The following is a 19,648-nucleotide window of genomic DNA, read 5'->3' as shown; positions in this document are numbered from 1 at the left end:
TAAAAAGAAATTAATTGAATATTGTACTCACTGGTGGCCTGAATATGACTTGCCTAATGAAGTACGTTGGCCACCAGAGGGTACTTTAGAACATGGAACTATTGTTGAATTAATGAGGTTTTGTCAAAGGGAAGGTAAATGGGATGAAGTACAGTATGTGGATCTCTTTTTCTATCTTGAACAAAAACAGGACTGGACGAAGGAATGTGGGTTAATGTTAGTCCAGAGGAACGGTATTAATGATAAATGTACGGGCTGTACGGTGGAAAAGAAATGCATAACGTGTTTGGCAGTAGAGAGCAGCCGCGGCAACGCTTCAGATCTGCCGTGTTTAGACGTTGCGCCTTCAGAAATTGAACCCTCTGCACCTAAACCCCTTAAACCCTCGGCACCTGTGCGTCTTACTGAAAGTGATATCGATTCCAGTGGGGATGAGGGGGCAGCAACCGGAGTAAAAGGAGTAACAACTACACCAATATCCCACAGAACTAGGAACAGAGAAAAGGAAGCCCAAAAGGGGGGTGAACCGTCAAATGTAATAGCACCCTTGAGACAGGCGGTAGGAGTGGGGGGAGAACCAGTTTATGTAAAAGTCCCATTTTCACCAGGAGATCTAATGATTTGGAAACAATCAGCTGGTCCTTACCGGGAAAACCCAGACAAGGTTGCAAGGATAATTAAGATGATAATTAAAACGCAGAATCCCGATTGGGATGATTTGCAGGTGATTCTTGACACATGAATGGATTCTACAGAAAAAGATATGGTTATACGGGTAGCAAGAGATAAAGTAAGAGAGGATATTCGGAATGGGGCTGTGGGCGGTAATGTTGATGAGAATTTCCCAAAAGAGGAACCCCGGTGGGATTATAATACTGGGGCTGGTCAGCTTCGCCTCCGGAGGTATCAGGACTGGTTATTAATTGGCGTTCAGACTGCTATGCCAAAACAAATGAATTGGTCAAAATTGTATAATGTTAGGCAGGAAAAGAATGAATCCCCTTCAGCCTTTTTAGAAAGATTGAAGGAAACTGCAAAAAGATATATGGATTTAGATATTGAAACGGAACAAGCAAGGGTCCAGTTGGCTTTGATCTTTTTGGGGGAGTCTCAGGATGATATTCGGGAGAAATTACAGAAACTGGAGGGGGCACAATTGCGAGATCTGGATGTTATGTTAGAAACAGCCTGGAAAGTTTATAATAATAGAGAAAAGGAGCAGTCGAGGTGTTCTCAGCAAGACTTGTTGGCTCTGGTCCAAGGGCAAGGCAGGGGAATAGGAATGGAAGCCCGCGGCAGGGGAGCTAGAGGCGGCCGAGGGCGCGGTTTTCGGAATGTTCAGGGAACTCCTCTGAGGCCTGTTGTAAAGCTTGGTATAAATCAATGTGCTTATTGCAAGGAGGGAGGACACTGGAAAAATGAATGCCCGAATCGTCCGGGCCCTACGGGTCGGGTACCAAGCGCAGCAGGGAATGCAATACAAACTCTGGTGTTGGGGGAGTGTAATAACAACAGCTGACTATATGGCAGCACAGAAACAGATACCCAGAGTAAGGAACCCCTGGTGACGATACAAGTGGGGGATCAGGATGTGAGATTTTTTGGTGGACACAGGGGCTACTTATTCTGTGCTAAATTCTTTACAGGGAACAGTAAGTAATAAAAAGACAACGATTGTTGGTGCCACAGGGAAGGAAGAAGTACAGCCATTCCTACAACCCTTAGATCTGTGTTTTGGAGAAAAAAAGTTAACCCATGAGTTCTTATATGTTCCAGATTGTCCAGTTTCCCTTTTAGGACGGGACTTATTGACCAAATTGGATGCTGTAATAACATTCGAGAATGGAAACCTGGTAATGAAAATTCCAGAATCTAAGGTAGGACAAGTTTTGCTGTTAAAAGAAAACCCAGTAGCAGAGGTACCACAAGCTGTGGAGGAGGCAGTGATCCCCACGGTATGGGCGACTGACATACCTGGGAAATCGAAAACGGCCCAGCCCGTTAAAGTGGAACTGAAGGAAGATGCCAAGCCAGTACAGTTGAGGCAGTACCCACTGAAACTAGAAGCTAGGTTAGGAATAGTGCCTCTAATTGAAAAATTTTTGAGGTATGGAATTCTAGAGGAATGTGAATCAGAATATAATACTCCAATTTTTCCAGTAAAGAAGCCTGATGGTAGTTACCGATTAGTCCAAGATTTGCGGGCTGTAAACCAGATCACTAAGGACATTTATCCGGTATTTGTAAACCCATATACCTTGTTAACATCTGTGAAGGAGAAATAGAAATGGTTTACTGTACTTGATTTAAAAGATGCCTTCTTCTGCATACCCCTCGACCAGGAAAGCAAAAAATTGTTTGCCTTTGAATGGGAAAATCCACACAATGGAAGGAAAACTCCGTTAACCTGGACACGTCTTCCGCAAGGATTCAAGGATAGCCCAACTATTTTTGGAAATCAGTTGGCTAAGGAGCTCGAGGAATGGACTACGAAAGGCCACATCATAATCCCTCGACAACGGTACCTGTTGCTACAATACGTAGACGACATTTTGATCGCGACTGAGACGCGAGAACTCTGCATCCAGGTAACGATTGAAATACTGAACCAATTGGGAATGAATGGGTACAAAGTATCGAAAAATAAAGCTCAAATTGTATCCGAGACTGTGATTTATTTAGGATGCGAGCTTTCTCAAGGACAGCAGAAAACACAAACCGTGTGCATGCTATCTGTGCTATTTCAGAACCACGAAACTTACATGAATTAAGATCCTTTTTAGGAATGACAGGATGGTGCAGGCTCTGGATCATGGACTATGGACTTATTGCCAAACCTTTATATGAGGCACAGAAGAATAAGACCTTAGTGTGGGGAAAGCCACAACGAGAGGCTTTCCAGAAATTGAAACCAGCTTTGATGCAGGCACCTGCCTTGGGTCTGCCAGACTTGAGCAAAGATTTTCAGTTGTTTGTACATGAGCGACAAAGACTTGCCTTGGGGGTATTAACCCAACGACTGGGATCTTGGAAAAGACCTGTCGGCTATTTTTCTAAACAGCTAGATCCGGTAAGTGCTGGGTGGCCGGCGTGCTTGCGGGCGGTAGCTGCTACAGTAATACTGATCCAGGAGGTCCGAAAACTAACTATGGGAAAAAGGATAGAAGTGTTTGTATCCCATATGGTGACAACAGTACTGGAACAAAAGGGGGGCCATTGGCTTTCCGCAAGCAGAATGATGAAATACCAGGTAATTCTGACAGAACAAGATGATGTTATTCTAAAAACTACTAACCTAATGAACCCTGCTGAGTTTTTGGGTGCAGGTACTGAAGAAGGAGACCTGGAACATGATTGCGTGGAAGTCATCGAATATACCCACGCAAGTCGCCCTGATTTGAAAGACACTCCGCTGGCAGAAACTGACTGGGAACTCTTTACTGATGGCAGTAGCTTTGTGGAGAACGGAATGTGGTATGCACGATATGCCATCACTACTGCCAAGACAGTAATTGAGGCTAAGCCCTTACCATCAAACACCTCAGCACAAAAAGCAGAGTTAATCACCTTAACCAGAGCATTGGAACTCAGCGAAAACAAGAAAGTTAATATATGGACTGATTCAAAATATGCTTTCGGAGTTGTTCATGTGCATGGAGCCCTTTGGAAAGAGCGGGGACTGCTCTCTTCACAAGGAACAAACATGAAGTACCAGGAGGAGATACTGAACCTGCTTAAGACCATTCAAAAGCCATCACAAGTTGCTGTAATGCACTGTAAAGCTCATCAAGGTGGAACATCAAAACTCATTGAGGGAAATCGGCTTGCTGATCAAACAGCTCGGTCAGTAGCACGGCAAGTAAGAACAATGGTGGGCCTTGTCTCCCAGAAGGTAAGAGCAATTGATTTATTACCTTCAGAACCACCTAAATATTCTACAGAAGATGAAAAATTGGCAAGTCTAGTAAGAGCCAGCAAAAATAATTCTGGGTGGTATGTAACCACCAACGGACAAGTTGTGGTACCAACCACTATTATGAGAGGAATACTTCAGACGGAACAACAGAAGTGTCACTGGGGTGCAGAAGCATTGGTGGCTTACCTAAGAAAACAAATTATCTCGGTCCAGATGTTAACAATGGCAAAGTCTATTACAGCTAAGTGTGAAATTTGCTTGAAAAATAATCCTTTAGTAAGAAGAAAAATAGAAATGGGGAAAATTAAGAGGGGTGTACAACCTGGGGATTATTGGCAAATAGATTATGTAGAGATCCCCAGAACCCGAGGATTCAGGTATATACTAGTTGGGGTAGATACCTTTTCAGGATGGCCAGAAGCTTTCCCTTGTCGCACCAACCAAGCAAAAGAAACTGTAAAATGGTTACTAAAGGAAATAATCCCTAGATTTGGGGTACCACTGGGGATATCTTCCGATAGGGGACCACACTTTGTGGCACAATTAGTAAAAGAAACCAGCAGATGTTTGGGAATTAAATGGGAGTTACATACCCCATGGAGACCCCAGTCTAGTGGGCAAGTGGAGAAAATGAATCAAACTCTAAAAAGGCAACTTAGCAAGATCTGTCAGGAAGCAAAAATTCAATGGCCTCAGGCCTTGCCAATAGCATTGCTGCGCATTAGGATTAAACCTAGGAGTGGGATGTCAGTAAGTTCATACGAGATTTTGTATGGCAAACCATATGAAGCACCAGACCCAAACCCAGAGGTACATGTGAAAGGTAATCAGGACTTGCACAATTACGTGTTGTCTCTTGGCAGGACATTGAATCGACTCAGATCCGCACTAGTGTGGAATCGCCCACTAGCGCTCGAGAATCCGGTACATGATATAGAGCCTGGAGACACGGTGTATATAAGAACCTGGAATGAAGAACCCTTAAAAGAGCGCTGGGATGGACCCTATCAAGTACTCCTGACTACATTCACCGCAGTCAAAGTTGCTGGAGTAGACTCCTGGATACATTATACCCGAGTGAAAAGAGTTCCAAGACTGTGGAAATCGCAGATAGTGGGTCCTACCACGCTCAAGATTACATCGCAATAATGTCTGGTTTTCATTACCGAATTGTGATTTTGGTTAGAGTGTTTGTACTTTTGAAAATTGGAGGGGGAAGTGCCACTCTATTCCACAAGGCCTCTGATAAACGGTGGGAAAATGGGACAATTCAAATGGGATTGCAAATTAGGCCACGAAGAGCAGTAAACAATAATGAAAGTACCCAGGTGCCACAGGTAGTACAAAGCGTACAGAATCAGGCAGAGAATCTGATGATAGGGCTAATTCGAGATTTTGCATTGACCCAGAATACCAGTAGCATCACTGCTTGCCTTCCAATTCCAAAATCGGCTGAAGATCCAATACAGTGGGGAATAATATCTACCACCTTACCAGAAGTAAATAAAACTAGTAAAATAGCATGTGAATCTCACACTAGAATAGAAGAAGTCCCAACTGAGCAATGGGTAAAAAGCGGACCCCAGACAGAAGTAATGACAGTAGAAGATTGTATGAGACTCAGAGGAAAACTTGGTTCAGGTGCTGGGTGGAAAACCAAGTGCACCTATGAAAGCTGGACCAAAGAGACGGTAAATGAAAAGGTTGAACGGACTTACTGGGAATGCAAAGATCAAAATAGCAAAAATAGAACTGAATCATGGAATAACATGTGGACACTGAGTATTGTACAACAATACCAATATAGTGAAGCATTTCCATGGTGTGTACGGTGGTCCAATGTAACAGGAGGAACAACAGTACCATGGTGGAATTGTTCACAAGTAATAACCTGCCAGACAGATGTAAAAGAAATACCTCTGTCCATCATTAAAGTTGCAACAATTGCAGGTTGCGTTTGTCAGAAACAATTGGATCCAAAGGAAGCAACCAAAATAGGCATTGATGGAGATAGAATTGATTGTAGAGGCGTTATAGGTAGTGTGGGACATCTGGTTTGGGCCTTAAGTGATGGGACCTGGACAACTCACCTACCAATAGGAGGACCAGTAAGGGAAATTACTCTGGGACTGCCGACCCTATGTCCTATTTGGAAAAAGTCACCCTTGAAAAATAGGCAAGAACTTCTACAGGTTAGGCACAAACGAGAGGTAGATGAAGATGTGTGGCACGAACCATCAAGCAGTGTCAAATTTGGCTGGGCACTAGAATCTTTCTTTGCACCAATTGCGGCCTACAGAAATAGAGAAATGATTGATAAATTGATTGGGCAAATGGATCGATTGGCTAGAATAACTAAAAAGGGTTTTCGGGAACTTAATATACAATTACAGGCTACGACTAAAATGACCTTGCAGAATAGAATGGCACTCGACATAATGTTACTGAAAGAAAATGGTGTCTGTGGATATTTGAAAGACAGAATTGATCATTGCTGCATCCATATTCCAAACGTAACTTCAGAAGTTGAGAAGGACATTTCCCAACTGACCCAAACAGAGATGAGGCTGCAAGAAGAAAAGCAGGATGCAGAACAGAGCTGGATAGGCGCTCTGTTGAATACATTTGGCTTAAATTTGGGAGGATGGGTACATTCACTACTAGAAAGTGTAGTGGTACTTGAAATTGTGATTGTGCTTCTTTGCTTATTGTATGTAGGTATTAGGCGTGTACTTAGTCAAACAAGTGATCGCATTTTTAGTGTCTCGAGCAGGAATTATGATAATCCTGTATTCGAAAACCCTCCAGCTTATGAAGAATAATCAAAATAGTTGATTAAGGTGAGAATGCATTGTCTAAGAATAGAAAAGCATTCTCAAAGGGGGGACATGTTAGAGATAGAATCAATTTTATAGGGGATTATACTAATACAGTCAACACAGTCAATCTTAATAGGAGACTAACAGGATCAATTTTACAAGATGTTCTTTTCTGGGATGGGTACCAGGCTGATTCAACCTTTGCATACCGTGTGTTACCTAATAAGGGAATTGAGCATACCTTTATCTTATCAAGCTAGCGTTTATCTTAGCCCAAATATGCTTAGAATGAGCAGAAATATATACAGTACCTCTGGAAATTAAGCTAGTCAGCAGTTGTGCAATTATAGAGTAGTGTGCATGTGCCGCATCAAAAGGTGAAAAGGACAGAGGCGATGAAGACTACTTACTTCATCCTGAAGACCCCCTGAAAGACCACCAGAGGACACTGCGCATGATCAAAGTAGTTCCAAGGTGTTGCAATCGATGTTGCAATAAATGTTGAGCAACTGTTACATATTCTAATGATCCTAATGAATATATGAATATGTATGTAAATGGACTGCATAAATACTGTGTAACCTAAACTGACGATGGAAGCCAGTTTTGGGTGTGAACCCCTGGTTTCCCAGCGCTGAAATAAAGCATCGCATATAACTACGCCCGTGGTTATGTGTCCTGATTGCTAATACAGGCGCCAGCATGTGGAGGGGCCGGTCGCAGGACAGGCAGTGGAAACCAGGCAGCAGCTGCCTGGAGAGGGGAGAAAAGGGCTGGGGAGCTCCTGGGGGGCACAGCCCCACCTGCACACCGTCCCCTGCCACAAAAAGCCTCTGCACCCACCCCCCAAGATTGGTTCGGGAGGGCTCCTCCCACACGTGCCCCCTCATTGTGCCCCCTCCATCACTGGGAAGCTGCAGCTGGCAGGAGCACAAGGCACAGCCACTTGCTCAGCATCCCCAGGGGCGCTGCCCACATGGCTCCCACGCCAGGGTACCACAGCGGCACGAGCTGGGAAGCCAGCAGGAACAGGGCCGGCACTGCCAAAGGCACCGCTGTCCTCATCGCACTCACTTCCTAATCCCAGCGGCATCGTCACGCTCTGGCTGCAGCGCCTTCTGGAGCTGCCCGCTGAGACTCTTCCACCGCTCCTCCTGCTGCTCCCGGGGTCCCTCCCAGCGGTCCAGCTGTGGACGGGTGACACCCTCAGCCATCTACCCCAGGATGGGACATGGCGGTCCCCAGGGGGACAGCCGGGAGGGGGCACCCTCGCAAGGATGCTGCCTCAGGCTGCCAGGCCCCCAAGGTGCCAGTTCTGCGTGGAGGGGACGAGCCCTCACCTTGCAGTCCATCTGTCTCTGCAGCTCTTTCTGGGACCGGTGCCAGCCCTCCTCCTGGCCCGTCACCCGGCTCGTCACCTCCTCCACCACCTTGTTCAGCCGCTCCTCGCACGCCTCAAACTGGCTGCGACTGACTTTGTCAGCCAGGGCGGCTTTGTCTGCTTTCTAGTAGCGGGGAAAGGCGTGAGAGCAGTGGGGACAGGATCCAGGGACAACGCGAGAGGGAGAAGTGGCTACGTGGCCCTGTTCACCCTATCACCCCCGTGGGGTTGCTCCCACCAGCCAAAGGCACTCGGGGTCACAGAGGGACGTGGCAAGGGACCCGCAGCCGGGCTGGAAATCCTCCCTCCCCCTGGCTGGTTCTGCCAGCCGGCACCCAAGGGACAAGGGGCGTTTGTCACCCTGCCCGGGACACCCTTGGCTGGCACCAGGGCCCCTCGAGCCCCTACCTCATCGATTCTCAGCACCAGCAGCTGCTCCTTGTCTGCTTTCTGCTTCTTGAGCCTCTCCAGGGCCTGGGACAGAGCCTCCCAAGGCAGACAGCAGCCCGTAACACCACGGCAGGGTCAGAGCTGCCCTCCGGCCAGCCGAGCACCCCCTGCCTCCCCTCCCCACCCCATCAGAAACCTCCAGGAAAGGCATCGGGAAGCTGTGCAGGGCTGCGAGCAGGGTGGCAGGGGGACAGATCCCTTGGGGTCCCAGCCTGGGCTCTGCCTGCGGGTTACAGCCACCCACCTTGATGTCCTTCTGCTCCTGCTGGCCATCCTGCTGGAGGTTTGCAAGGGCTGAGCTGAACTTCTCGTAGTCCTCTTGGAGCTGCATGATGCTGGCCTGGAGGCACTTGAGCTGCTCGTCCTGCTGCAGGGACTAAGAGGACAAGGCGGTGCTGAGCCAGGGGGTGGCTGCCCTGCGGGGACAGACCCAGGGTATTTTGGCTGGTGGCCGCGGGCTCTCAGTGCAAGCAGGACATTTGCTCCAAGGATTTAGTTCCCTTCCACGCTGCTGACTCCCACAAGCCAATTAGGGGGGCAGCGAGGGGCTCCCCCACGTTACAGCAAAGCAGAGATGTTGCTTTTTCCATGCGAGACACGGAACCTGACACACCAATGGGATGTTCACAGAGTTCGCTTTATTGTCGGACCGGGCTGGCTTTATAGCAAAGCTGCTCTGTCCACGCGCCTTACAATAACGTGATTGGTTGTAACTCGTGCTATACAATAACATGATAGGCTGCATGTACTGGCCAGCGCTCTGCACGCATGTGTTCAGCGATTGCTCACTCATTATTACCTTCTAATGGTGCTCCTTCAGTTTCTTTTGCCTCTGGCTTCACCTCTCAGCCAGGCTGGGGACAACCCCATCCCCCGGGGCAGGGGGGCGGCTCTGCCACTACAAATGTCTGTTGGAAGCTTGGCTCCTGGATGATTTCTGCACCTCTGACCTTTGCAGAGAGATGTCTCAGGCTGTGTCACAGCAGGGTGGTTGAAGTGGAACAGAAACATGATCCTTTGGAGTTCTCTGGTATTGCAAGAGTACAGAGCAGCGAGACATCCAGCCCTTCCATTTCTGGCTTTTGACCTAATGTTTCTCTTTTGGGCCAGGCTGAGAAATCTTTGGAAAGGCAAGAAACTGCCTCCCTAGGTTAATCTCCTTTAATGCTCAAAGCCCTGAAATCTTGATATATTTGTTCACTGATAGCAGCCTTCTGTTCTCAGACTTTCCTGGAGGATGCATTAGCCGAATCCACTGCTCTGGGCTCAGGACAGGAAAAACCACTGGAGAGAAGGGAGCAAGTATGTGATCAATGGTCTCTTTGATGCACAAATCTGTAAGCTTATGTCATTGGGTCTTTGGTGCATTCAAATGTCCTCCCTAACAGACTCTGAGCCCAGCCTGAACTCCACAGTGGGACTCCAGAGCCATTTTTAGGCCTCTTGTTTTGCATTCATCATGTCAGCCCTCGCCATGAACAGCCAAATGCTTGGTGCAACCGCCCTGGCTGGTTCATCCTTCACCTATATCCATTCTCCACACCTTCCCAACATCTTGAGGGGGAAGGTGAGTTTTAGTACGCAGCACATGGCTGTGCAGCAAAACCCACATCTGTAGATGTGCTGGGTGGGGTGGTGGAAAATCTCTGAAGCTCTTCCAAAGCACCGGCCCCCCTGCTGTGACGTCCCTCTTCAACATCTCAGAGCTTAGTCTGGCTGGAAGGTCCCAGTGTGAACACCAGTACTAATCCTTATTTGAAGCTCCACTCCTGTCCCGGCCTGCTCTCCCTATTTTGCCTGCTTTGCTGGGACACTGTCTCCTGCAACCAGAATCCCACCTGCCAGAAAAGGCACCCCACGGCCTCTGGGGTGAAGATGCTCTGATGCTTCCAACCCTCCCAGGAAACGGAGAGACACTTCAAAATCTTCGGTTATTTTAATAGTATGAAAGGGACTCAACAACTGGGCAGGACAAAACAGCTAGAAAGGTTTTGAAACTTCACTGACGTAACACAACATCCCTAGGGCTCTCTGTCCTCCTCTTGCCCTTAATGCTCGCGCTTAGCTGCTCGCCGGTGGCTCTCCATGCCCTTCCGTTTCACCTCCGTAACGATGCCTTTGAGGTCCAGGATAGACTGCTGAATCTAAGGTAGGGAAGAGAGATGGTAGAGGTCACAGCAGGGGTGGGAACAGGAGGCAGAGAGGAGCCCATTGGCCCTTTTGGAGTGCAAATTTCACCAACCAAAGTGAGCAGGAGGATGAAGGCAATTGCCCTGCTGGATCTGCACCACCACAATGGGCTTTTACAGGTGACTCAGAGGGGTGAATGAAGCCAGACTATAGCCATGGGTGGATCTGCACCCCCTGCCCCAGCCTGCCCAGCTCCCAACAGGCATCCACCCCCTGCTCTGCCTCCTGGGACGAGACAGGTTTGCCTGGTGTCCTCCGCCCATTCCCCATGCCCAAGAGACAGCCCAGGGGGAAAGGGAAGTGTCTGTTGGGCACCTTGATTTCTCTGGGCTTTCCCCTCCCTTTGGGCAGCTGAGGGTCATTACTGCTCCTCTTTCTGGGCAGGGAGGGGGTCTGGCTTGGTTCTACCATGTCCAGCTGTCTGAGGCTGTCATCCTCCGGCACATGCACTTTGGCTTTCAGCTGCGTGTTCACGCACTGGAAGAGGTTATGGACGGCCATCTTCATAGTCGTCAGCATCAGGGCATTCTTGGCATTCCTGTTCTGGATGTCGGCCCAGCGAGCAGTCTGAGGAGGGGAGGAGAAGGAGAGACACACAGCATGGTGATATGTCCCAGCAAAGATGCTGCTTCAGTGCTGGAGAGCCTGGCTTCCGCACTCCTTTGTTTTGCTAGGAAGAACCTGTCCTCACCCAGGGCTATGCTGGAGCTGGTTCAGCTTGGTGTGGTGGAAGCAGATCCAGGAACTACCACAGCTGCTCCTTGAGCAGCCCCATCTCTCTGCCAGCTCCTGCACCCCTCCTTCTAGTGGGTCCTCCAGATACCCCAATAGTTGACACCCTGGGGGCAGCGCATCCCACCACCACCTGCCCAGACCACGCGCTTTCCAGCTTTGCCTGGTGGGACTCAACTCCTGCAGCCTGGAGTATCCAGGAAGGGAATTTGGCAAGGCCCCCTCAGAGTGATGCAAAGGGAACAGAGGCCAGCAGAGCTGCGCGCGTTTCTACACATTCATGTGCCTTGGTACAGCCCAGATGACCACCAGTTGGGTCATTGTTGGACTGGGAAGGAGGGAGGAGAAGGGGTGAGCCCTGGTGTGCAGATGCTGTGCAAAGGATGAAAACAAATAAAAAAATCAGCAACACCAGCTTCACTCTGAGGCCCGAGCCATGAACAGTGGAGACCACGAGATGGTCCACACTGAAGCCCGATGACAGGGATGATACTGCAAGGAATGGTGAATGGAAATGAGTCTGACCAGGCTACACAAACCCAACAGGCGTGTGATGGAGCAAGCTTGGGGTCTGTGCCGAGGCAAACCTCCCCAAGGACTGGGTAGCAGATCTCTTTTGACTGTGAGTTCAAACAAGAAGGGAAAGATCCTGGCGGTTTTGTGAGGGCCTTGTTTTAAGCCCTGACATAACCTGCTCCAGACCTGGTCTGTCATTTGTCATTCTGCACCCCCTGCTGCAGGGATGAAATGAGGCATCTCCTCCAATTACAAAGTCTGCCACTGTGCCTTGCCATGACCCTGTGGCTTCACCCAGCCAGGCCTTGGAGATCTTCCCCTGCCCATCCCGCAGTTCCTCACCCAGAAGCGGACATCACTTTGAGCCTGCACAAAACGTCGCTGGAGCTGCTCCAGCTCATTTCGGCACTGCAGGATCTCAGCTGCTTTCTCTGCCTCGTACTGATCCAGGAGCACCTTGGCTTGCTCCATCATTTCCCTGTCCTTCTCTTGGGACTGCTGCAGGTCCTTGCGCGTCCTCACCAGCAGCTTGTAGCGGGAAATGACGTCCTGGATGTCCTCAAACTGCAGCACAAGGATCCTGGGTTTAGTAATGCCCCTGCCCTCCCCTCATGACTGCAAGTCTCGTGCTGTTTGGCACCCTGTCCTGACCAGGGACAACACCTCCCCCAGCTGAAAGATTTCCCCTCTTGGCGATCCTGCTGCCCCAGTTGGTTTGTGAGCGTCGCCACATTCCCTGTTTGATGGCCCCATTGTGCTGGTCCCAGAGCTGCCACTGCCAGCAGCAAGGGGAGATGTTGTACCACCCCCCAGTGCTCTGATAGGAAACAAAGCACAAGTGCAGCTGCCAGGGCCAAGTCACCCAGCCATGGGAGTGGGGCAGCCGGGCCGCAGGAGTGCAAGCGATGCAGGGAGGGACGCCCGCACACCCTTGAGAGAAGGCTCAGCTTTCCCGACAGCTGCCTGGGCTCCCATTCTTGGGCAGCTTGGCCCTTCTCCCAAACCATCCATGCCACGTGAAACAGTGACACAAAGGGGTCCCCATGCCCCTCAGCTCTGTGCTGTTCCCCCTTCTAACACTTTTTCTTGGGTTTTCTCAAGCCTTCATCTCCTTTTCTGCTTTTCCTCCCCTCACTCTGGTCCCCTTGGCTCACCTGGCTTGCAGGGAACCTCCTCCCATCCCACCTGAGGTCTCTGGGTTTGACCAAGTGTCATGATTTCCCTGGACTTGCCTTATCTCCTCCAGGTTTAACATCCACATACAGCCCTCCCTGAGGCCATGATCTGTCTCTCATGTCCAAACTCACCTGTGGGGAGATCTTCACCACATCCTCCAGGTAGTTTTTGAAGATGGAGTGCTTCTGCACTTGGCTGCTGAGCTTCTGGTGTTCCTTTTTCAGGGCTTTGAGTTTCTTCTTAGCCCTCAAAAGCTCCATCTCCTTTTGTGTTTTCTCCTCTCTTTCTCTCACGGCTTTCTTCAGAGCTTGGACTCGCAGCTGATCATCTTCCTAGTGATGTTTCCCCCACCAATACACACACACACAGAAGGAAAGGAAGGCAAGGGCAGATGGAGCTGGGTCACCCAGCAGCACTGGGAGGAGATACACTCACAGGGGACAGAGCAGTGCTGCAGCACCCTGGGGAACATCTTCCCTCCCTGTTCAACATGGCGTGGTACAGGCCTGCCCTGGGAGTTTGCTTCCAGAGCTCCAAAATACAGACTCTGCAGCAAACTGTTCTCAGGGAGAGAAGAATCCTGAGAGTTCGCACTGTGACGGATACGGCCTCGCCTGAAAGTTCACCTCTGGAGCTCGAGACACAGACTCCAGAGTGAACGGTTATCAGGGTGCAGGCTCCTGGAGAGAAGGTCAGCAGTGTTCGGCTTGACATATTTCCCCCACGCAGTGAATAACAGAGTGAACCTGCCACCGAACTCTTCCACGTCGCACTTCTCTTTGAGACATCTAAGCATTGTTCTGCAGTAAGCAGAACCCTAAATTTCGCCCCCACAACACATGGCCACCCCTCTTGCACTGACCCTTGGCTCTTGGAGACAGGCACCTGGGACAGAACTCTGCTTTTCAGACCTACTGGGATCTGCCCTTGGGAGTCACCTGGGTGTCAACAGTGGGGACAGGCTGAGATCCTTCTTGGGGGATGTTTGGGGCCCTCAGGAGATCACACTGGTACTGGACAAGCTCCCTGCTGCCCAAGCGCTATCAGGGCTTTCCCCATCTGCAGTACAAACCCCCATGCCCTGCCAGTCCTGTTCCTCACCCCGCCAGGCTCAAGGGAGGCTTGGACAGAAGTGCTGGCCCAAGACTGTCTCCCCAGGGGAGGTGAGAAGGTGGCGCTGTGGCTCAGGGTCACGTCCGCGGAGCTGATCAGGAGCAGGCGTACCTTTAACCTCCTCATAGATTTCTCCATGTAGCTTTTCAGCTGGTCCTTCTTGGCATGGAGTTCCCTCCACCGGCGGGCTATGTCAGCCATCTTCTCCTTGAAGGCCTGGCAGCACCAGAGTGAGCGTGACGTGGCCGCCCGCACCCGGAGCCACTCACCTGCCCGTTGCTGCCCTCCAACAAAACACAACACCCCTACCATGCCCCAGCACCCTCCCATCTTTCTCACCTCTCGCTTCTCTTCCAGAGCCTTTTGCACCTGTTTGGTTTCTTTCCTCTTCTCCTGGAGGTGAACAAATGGAGACAGGGAGCCCTCCTCTGTCAGCCTGTGTTTCCTGCCACACAAGTTTCCATCAAGGTTACACGCTGGGTCTGGTGCCTGGGCAGGGTGCTGGACTGTGTCCAGAGTGGGATGACGGGCCAGAGCAACCCAGCACCATCTCAGATCCCGTCTGGCAGCACGGCATCCCCAGCACGGAACCCTCTGACAAAGCAAGGGGGGTCACAGGGAGGAACAGGGCTGGGCAAGGGAGGGAGGAGAGGAGACTGAAGCGGTGGAGATCGGGGAGTTTGCCATCGTGGGGGAAGGAGGGATGGAGGAAACAGGAGAAGAGGATGGAGGGCATGGAGGTGGGTGGAGGAGTCCCCTCACCTGAGCAAGGGCAGGAGGTTCTGCCTGTACTGCTTGAGGAAATAGGCCGGCAGGTCCTCCTCATCTTTGGCGGTCATCGCTTCAGCCACCAGCAGGGCCCAGAAAGCCCAGGTCCTCCTGGCACTGCTGCTCTACCGGGTCACCCAGGAACTGCTCTGCAAGCCTGGGAGAGACAGCCAGGCAGGGGATGAGCCCCTGGGTGCCTCTTCCCTCTGCTTTCCCAGGACCTTCCTCGCCTCGGTCCTGCCTGTAGCCACCAGCTGCTGGTGCCCAGCTGGTGTGGAATGGTTGCCAGGAGCAGCTGCATTATGCTCCGGTGGTTCCTTGGCAACCGAAGCGGGTGATGCCCGCTCACCGGCGAGGGGGACTGACCACTGTGTCCAGCACCAGGACCCTTCAGCACTGAAGGAAATCTGAACAAATGCAGATTTCTTTCCCTTCCTCTGGTTTTTCCCCATTTTTCCTCTGCTAAAATCCAGCCCCAGTGCCCTGTGCTCTCTGCTGTCTTGGGCAGGTATTTCTGCACTCCCCCCCATCCACGTCCCATGGTCTCAGAGCTCAGGACCTGAGTTTGCTCCTTCTCTCCCCAAACACCAGATGCAAAGACACTGAAGCTGAGGTACATCCTCAGGGATGTTTGATCACTGCACTGCCCATGGTTCCCTGTGTGGCACTGAAGTCTGTCATTCGCTAAAAAAAATAGCTCTTTTTAAAAACACTCATTTTATTTTTTCCCCAGAACAAGGCATTTGAACAAGGTCCATTGCCCAAAATAAAGCAGAGGTATTCATGGGCCAGGTGGGGAGAAACCTACAGAGGATGGTAACTTTCTGCTCCTTCCACAGGACATTTCACCCTCTGATGCTCCCTTCTGTCGGCCTCTGGCTGAACATACCCGCTGATCGTGATGGGAAGGGGAGTGCACCTGGGGACTCAGGTTATACGAATAATTATGATGCTAGAAAGTATTGGCGAGAATGTGCACTGTTCCGAACCCCTTGTTACCAGTGATTCTCCAGCACCGTTCAAGTCCGTGTTATCTGATGACTCGGATGGGGATGGGGGTTTGCAGCATTTTCTTCAAAAGTTAACAGGAAAAAGAGTATGTGTACGGGTTGCCCGAGATCAGGTAAGACCATGAAAGACTCAAGCAAAATTAGACCTGTGCAATGTAACAGCTCTAGATCATTTAGGACAGAATGACGAGGACTCGTTGAAAGGGGCAGGTATCCCCCAGCTCCTAGAACAGACACTAATTGACACACCACAATTACAGGCGCTATGAGCTTCTGAAATCTTGAGGCAGTCAGCAGACCTTGCCTATCAAGCTATAGTAGAGGTATCTGAAACCAACAAAGCAGCCAAATTATTTACAACTATTATCAGGGTCCCAGTGAGAATTACATGCAATTGACTGACCATCTTCAAGAGGCCATCAATAAGCAGGTTGAAAACTTAGAAGAAAAGGAAGCACTGGTGTTGAAATTTGCAGTAGAGAATGCTAATGCTTGCTATCAACGTGTTATCTGCGAGTTTTACAGTACATATTATGTGCTTCTGTGTGTTGCTTCTCTGCAAATCCAGCAGCTTGTCAGGAATGTGAGTTAATTGTTTTACTGGTTGTTTTTAAGTGCGCCGTAAAACCCTCTCCCCACTTTTCCCGCTCGCGCTGCCAGCAGCCCTGTGCTTCCCCTCCCCGCTCCCTCTTCTCAAGGGGTTTACTTACGAGATGGGGTCAGAAATGACTGTTTCCAGTCGTGTTCCTAAGTCATCGGTACTGGGAGGTGTTTTAGAACATAGGAAAGCACTTGGAAATAGGAGAAAATATGATCTCGTTAAATACTGAAATTAGTGTTGGCTGCTGTATAAGTTAAATGACTGGGAAAAGTGTTTGGAGAATAGAATCTCGAAATATAACACCTTGTTGCAACTAATGTTGGTTTTAAGGCCAGAAGAAAAGGACAAAAATAAATCTCAACAAGAGATCATTAGATCATTTCAGACAGTTCTACAGGTGAACAGTTTGAACTTCAACAGGCTGAGAGAGTTACCTGATAACACACAGGTCAGAAAACTTGCTGAAGTCCACAAGATGCTTTCCTCATTAACCTGTTTTCTTTGTGGATATCTGTTTAAGGGAGCAGGACAAAGGTTGGGAAGAGGAAAAGCTAGTGCTGGGTTGCAGGACTGAAATGGAGGAATTGAAAGACAAGAGCCAGGAAGCAGGAGAGTTTGAGAAAAGGAGAGAGGAAAGAAGAGACATGCAGCCAGACGAGGGGTTAGTGAGAGAGGCTGTGTCCTGGTTTTGTTAAAAACAAGTTTCTCTTTTAGTGAATTTGCCTGTCAGCTAAAGCCTTCATGTTAGCTGCATTTTCCTGGAGAACCCAACACATGTTTTGGTTAAACCTAGCAATGGAATGCAAACTTATTGATAAGCACGGATGGACATCTCGCGAGAGGGGCAACGAGAAAACTGATGATCGAGAGACTGACCAACGGTGTATAACATTCCATTCACGTGAATACTTCATATAAAAGTGGGAGATCACGAGGATCTCATTCCTTTTTTCCTTTTTCCTCATGGCTGACATTAGGAGAGGACCTTGCTGGTCGTCCCTGCGAACTGAGGCCAGTGACAGACTGAATCCAGATCCGGTTGGCTACAGAGCCTAATACAGGACTTTGGGTGCTGGCTCTGCAGTTGCTGAGACTTACAAGATTGGTTTTGTATATTTTGTATTATTTTCTCTATTCGTATTAGTAGCATCAGTAAAACATCTTTAACTTTTCCAACTCTCTTCTCTCTGTCCTTCTTTCCCTCCCAATTGCCTGTCCTGAGTGGGAAGGGGGGAGAGGGAGGGGCAAAAGGGGGAAGTGGGGGGGAGAGGAGGTTAACAATACATCTGCCAGGGTTTGATTGTCACCCCGCAATCCTAACCCTCGACAGATAATTGGCGCCCAACGTGGGGCAAGAGAAAGGGGTAAATTTGGAGATTTTTGACTTTTCTACTGCTCTGACGTACCTTTCAATTTTCTTGGCACCATGCCAACTCATAGAGTTGTGATACTCGCGCGTCTGTTTGCTTCGGATATTATTTAGTGTTATTAAGGCAAAATGAATTACATTGACTTAAAGATGTTGTGGCATGAGTTGTATCAGTTATTTTCTACATTGTGCTCGCTGATCCCATATCTGTGTTGGTGTTTCTTTCTGAATCGAAGTATTCATTATATAACAAGAAACTGGACAGCGGTCATGATGATACTGTGTGGTATGGCACTGGTTTATTTCATTATACTGCAGCCGCTAATGAATTTCTACTCGCTTCTGCTTTACCTTGAAAAACCTCCAGGAGAGATTAAAGAGCAGAATGGCTCTATATTTGCTAATTGGTCAAGCGAATCTTTAGAAAGGCTGACTAACAATACTTTTGTGTTTTCGCTAGGACAGTTTGCAAATGTTTTAGAGAACTTTGAATATCCTTGGAGCTTTGATAGAACTGTGATGGTGTTATCTGGTTTGCTGAATGTGTGTCAGTTTGTGTTACTGTTAAGAGAAATGAGGTTCAATAGGAGGTTTGTGTCTCTTTTTAGTCCTGAGATTTGCGGTGCGTCTTCGGAAGCTTTAGCAAAAAGCACTCCTGGCCGCTCGAGAAAAGGCAAAACAGCCAAAGCTGCTGCTGCAGCCACTGCCCCCACAACCGCGGCTTCACAGGCTGAAGCTACAGCTCCTCCGCATTGCTCCTCTGCCAAGGTCGCTGCAGATAACGTTACCTCTCCAGCCTCAAAGGCTAACAAGGCAGCCCCCCCGTTTTCACACACTGGGCACTGTTGCTGCTGTAACCACAGCAATCACTGTGACAGTCATTCAGACTCTGAAAATGAATCAAATGATGGTGAACCCATATCAGCATCAGTTGCTGGTTGTAAGAAAGTCACTAGAAAGACTACCTGTGCAGCAGGTGATGGCACAGGGCCAACATCAACCCAAGAGGCATCATCAGGACAGGGTGGAGATGAAGTGACCACCACTCGGTCCTTTTCTCCAGGTGAGCTGAGAGATCTGCGAAAAGACTTCAGTCGTCGTGAAGGCGAGAATATTTTAACCTGGCTGCTGCGATGCTGGGACAATGGGGCAGAAACAATTGAATTAGAAGGTGGTGAATCCAGGCAGCTGGGATCTCTGTCAAAAGATTCCACCATTGATAGGGTAATTTCAAGAGAGTCTAATGCCACTACTCTCTGGACCCGACTCCTGCAGCTATGAAAGTCAGATTTCCCTACAAGGAAGATTGTATATCCAAGTTAGGGAAATGGAATACTATGGAGAGAGGTATCCAGTTCCTGAGAGAATTAGCTGTGTGAGAGATCATCTATCTAGGACCAAACAGCCAAGAGGGGACAGACCCAGATAGAATCAATTGTACAAAATCTATGTGGTGCAGATTTGTACAAAGTGCACCACCTGCATATGCTAAGTCATTGGCAGGAATGGTCTGGTCAGCTAGAGGTGTACAAGAAATTAATGAAGTGATTGAGCAGCTCCGGTACTTTGAGGACAGCCTTGCTGGTTCTCTACGGGCTTGTGTCTCC

At 49.2% G+C, this 19,648-nt stretch overlaps 1 protein-coding gene across 1 annotated transcript in view; it reads right to left on the bottom strand.

Annotated features, from left to right (window-relative positions):
• Nucleotides 1-10,571: 10,571 nt before the first annotated feature.
• Nucleotides 10,572-19,648, bottom strand: part of LOC136116262 (coiled-coil domain-containing protein 42-like) — a 192,665-nt gene continuing 183,588 nt past the window's right edge. The window contains exons 3-9 of the mRNA XM_071810604.1: nt 15,056-15,186; nt 14,633-14,738; nt 14,405-14,509; nt 13,312-13,512; nt 12,263-12,568; nt 11,165-11,383; nt 10,572-10,710 (exon numbers count right to left, since the gene is read on the bottom strand). Coding sequence (XP_071666705.1) covers nt 10,615-10,710; nt 11,165-11,383; nt 12,263-12,568; nt 13,312-13,512; nt 14,405-14,509; nt 14,633-14,738; nt 15,056-15,186 — 1,164 coding nt within the window. The 3' untranslated portion in view covers nt 10,572-10,614. The remainder of the gene's footprint in view (nt 10,711-11,164; nt 11,384-12,262; nt 12,569-13,311; nt 13,513-14,404; nt 14,510-14,632; nt 14,739-15,055; nt 15,187-19,648) is intronic.

The sequence above is a fragment of the Patagioenas fasciata genome, chromosome 6 (genome assembly GCF_037038585.1).
Source record: "Patagioenas fasciata isolate bPatFas1 chromosome 6, bPatFas1.hap1, whole genome shotgun sequence".
NCBI classification, from domain to species: Eukaryota; Metazoa; Chordata; class Aves; order Columbiformes; family Columbidae; genus Patagioenas; species Patagioenas fasciata.
The sequence above is the reverse complement of the archived record's forward strand: the minus strand, read 5'-3'. Positions and strand labels throughout refer to the sequence as shown.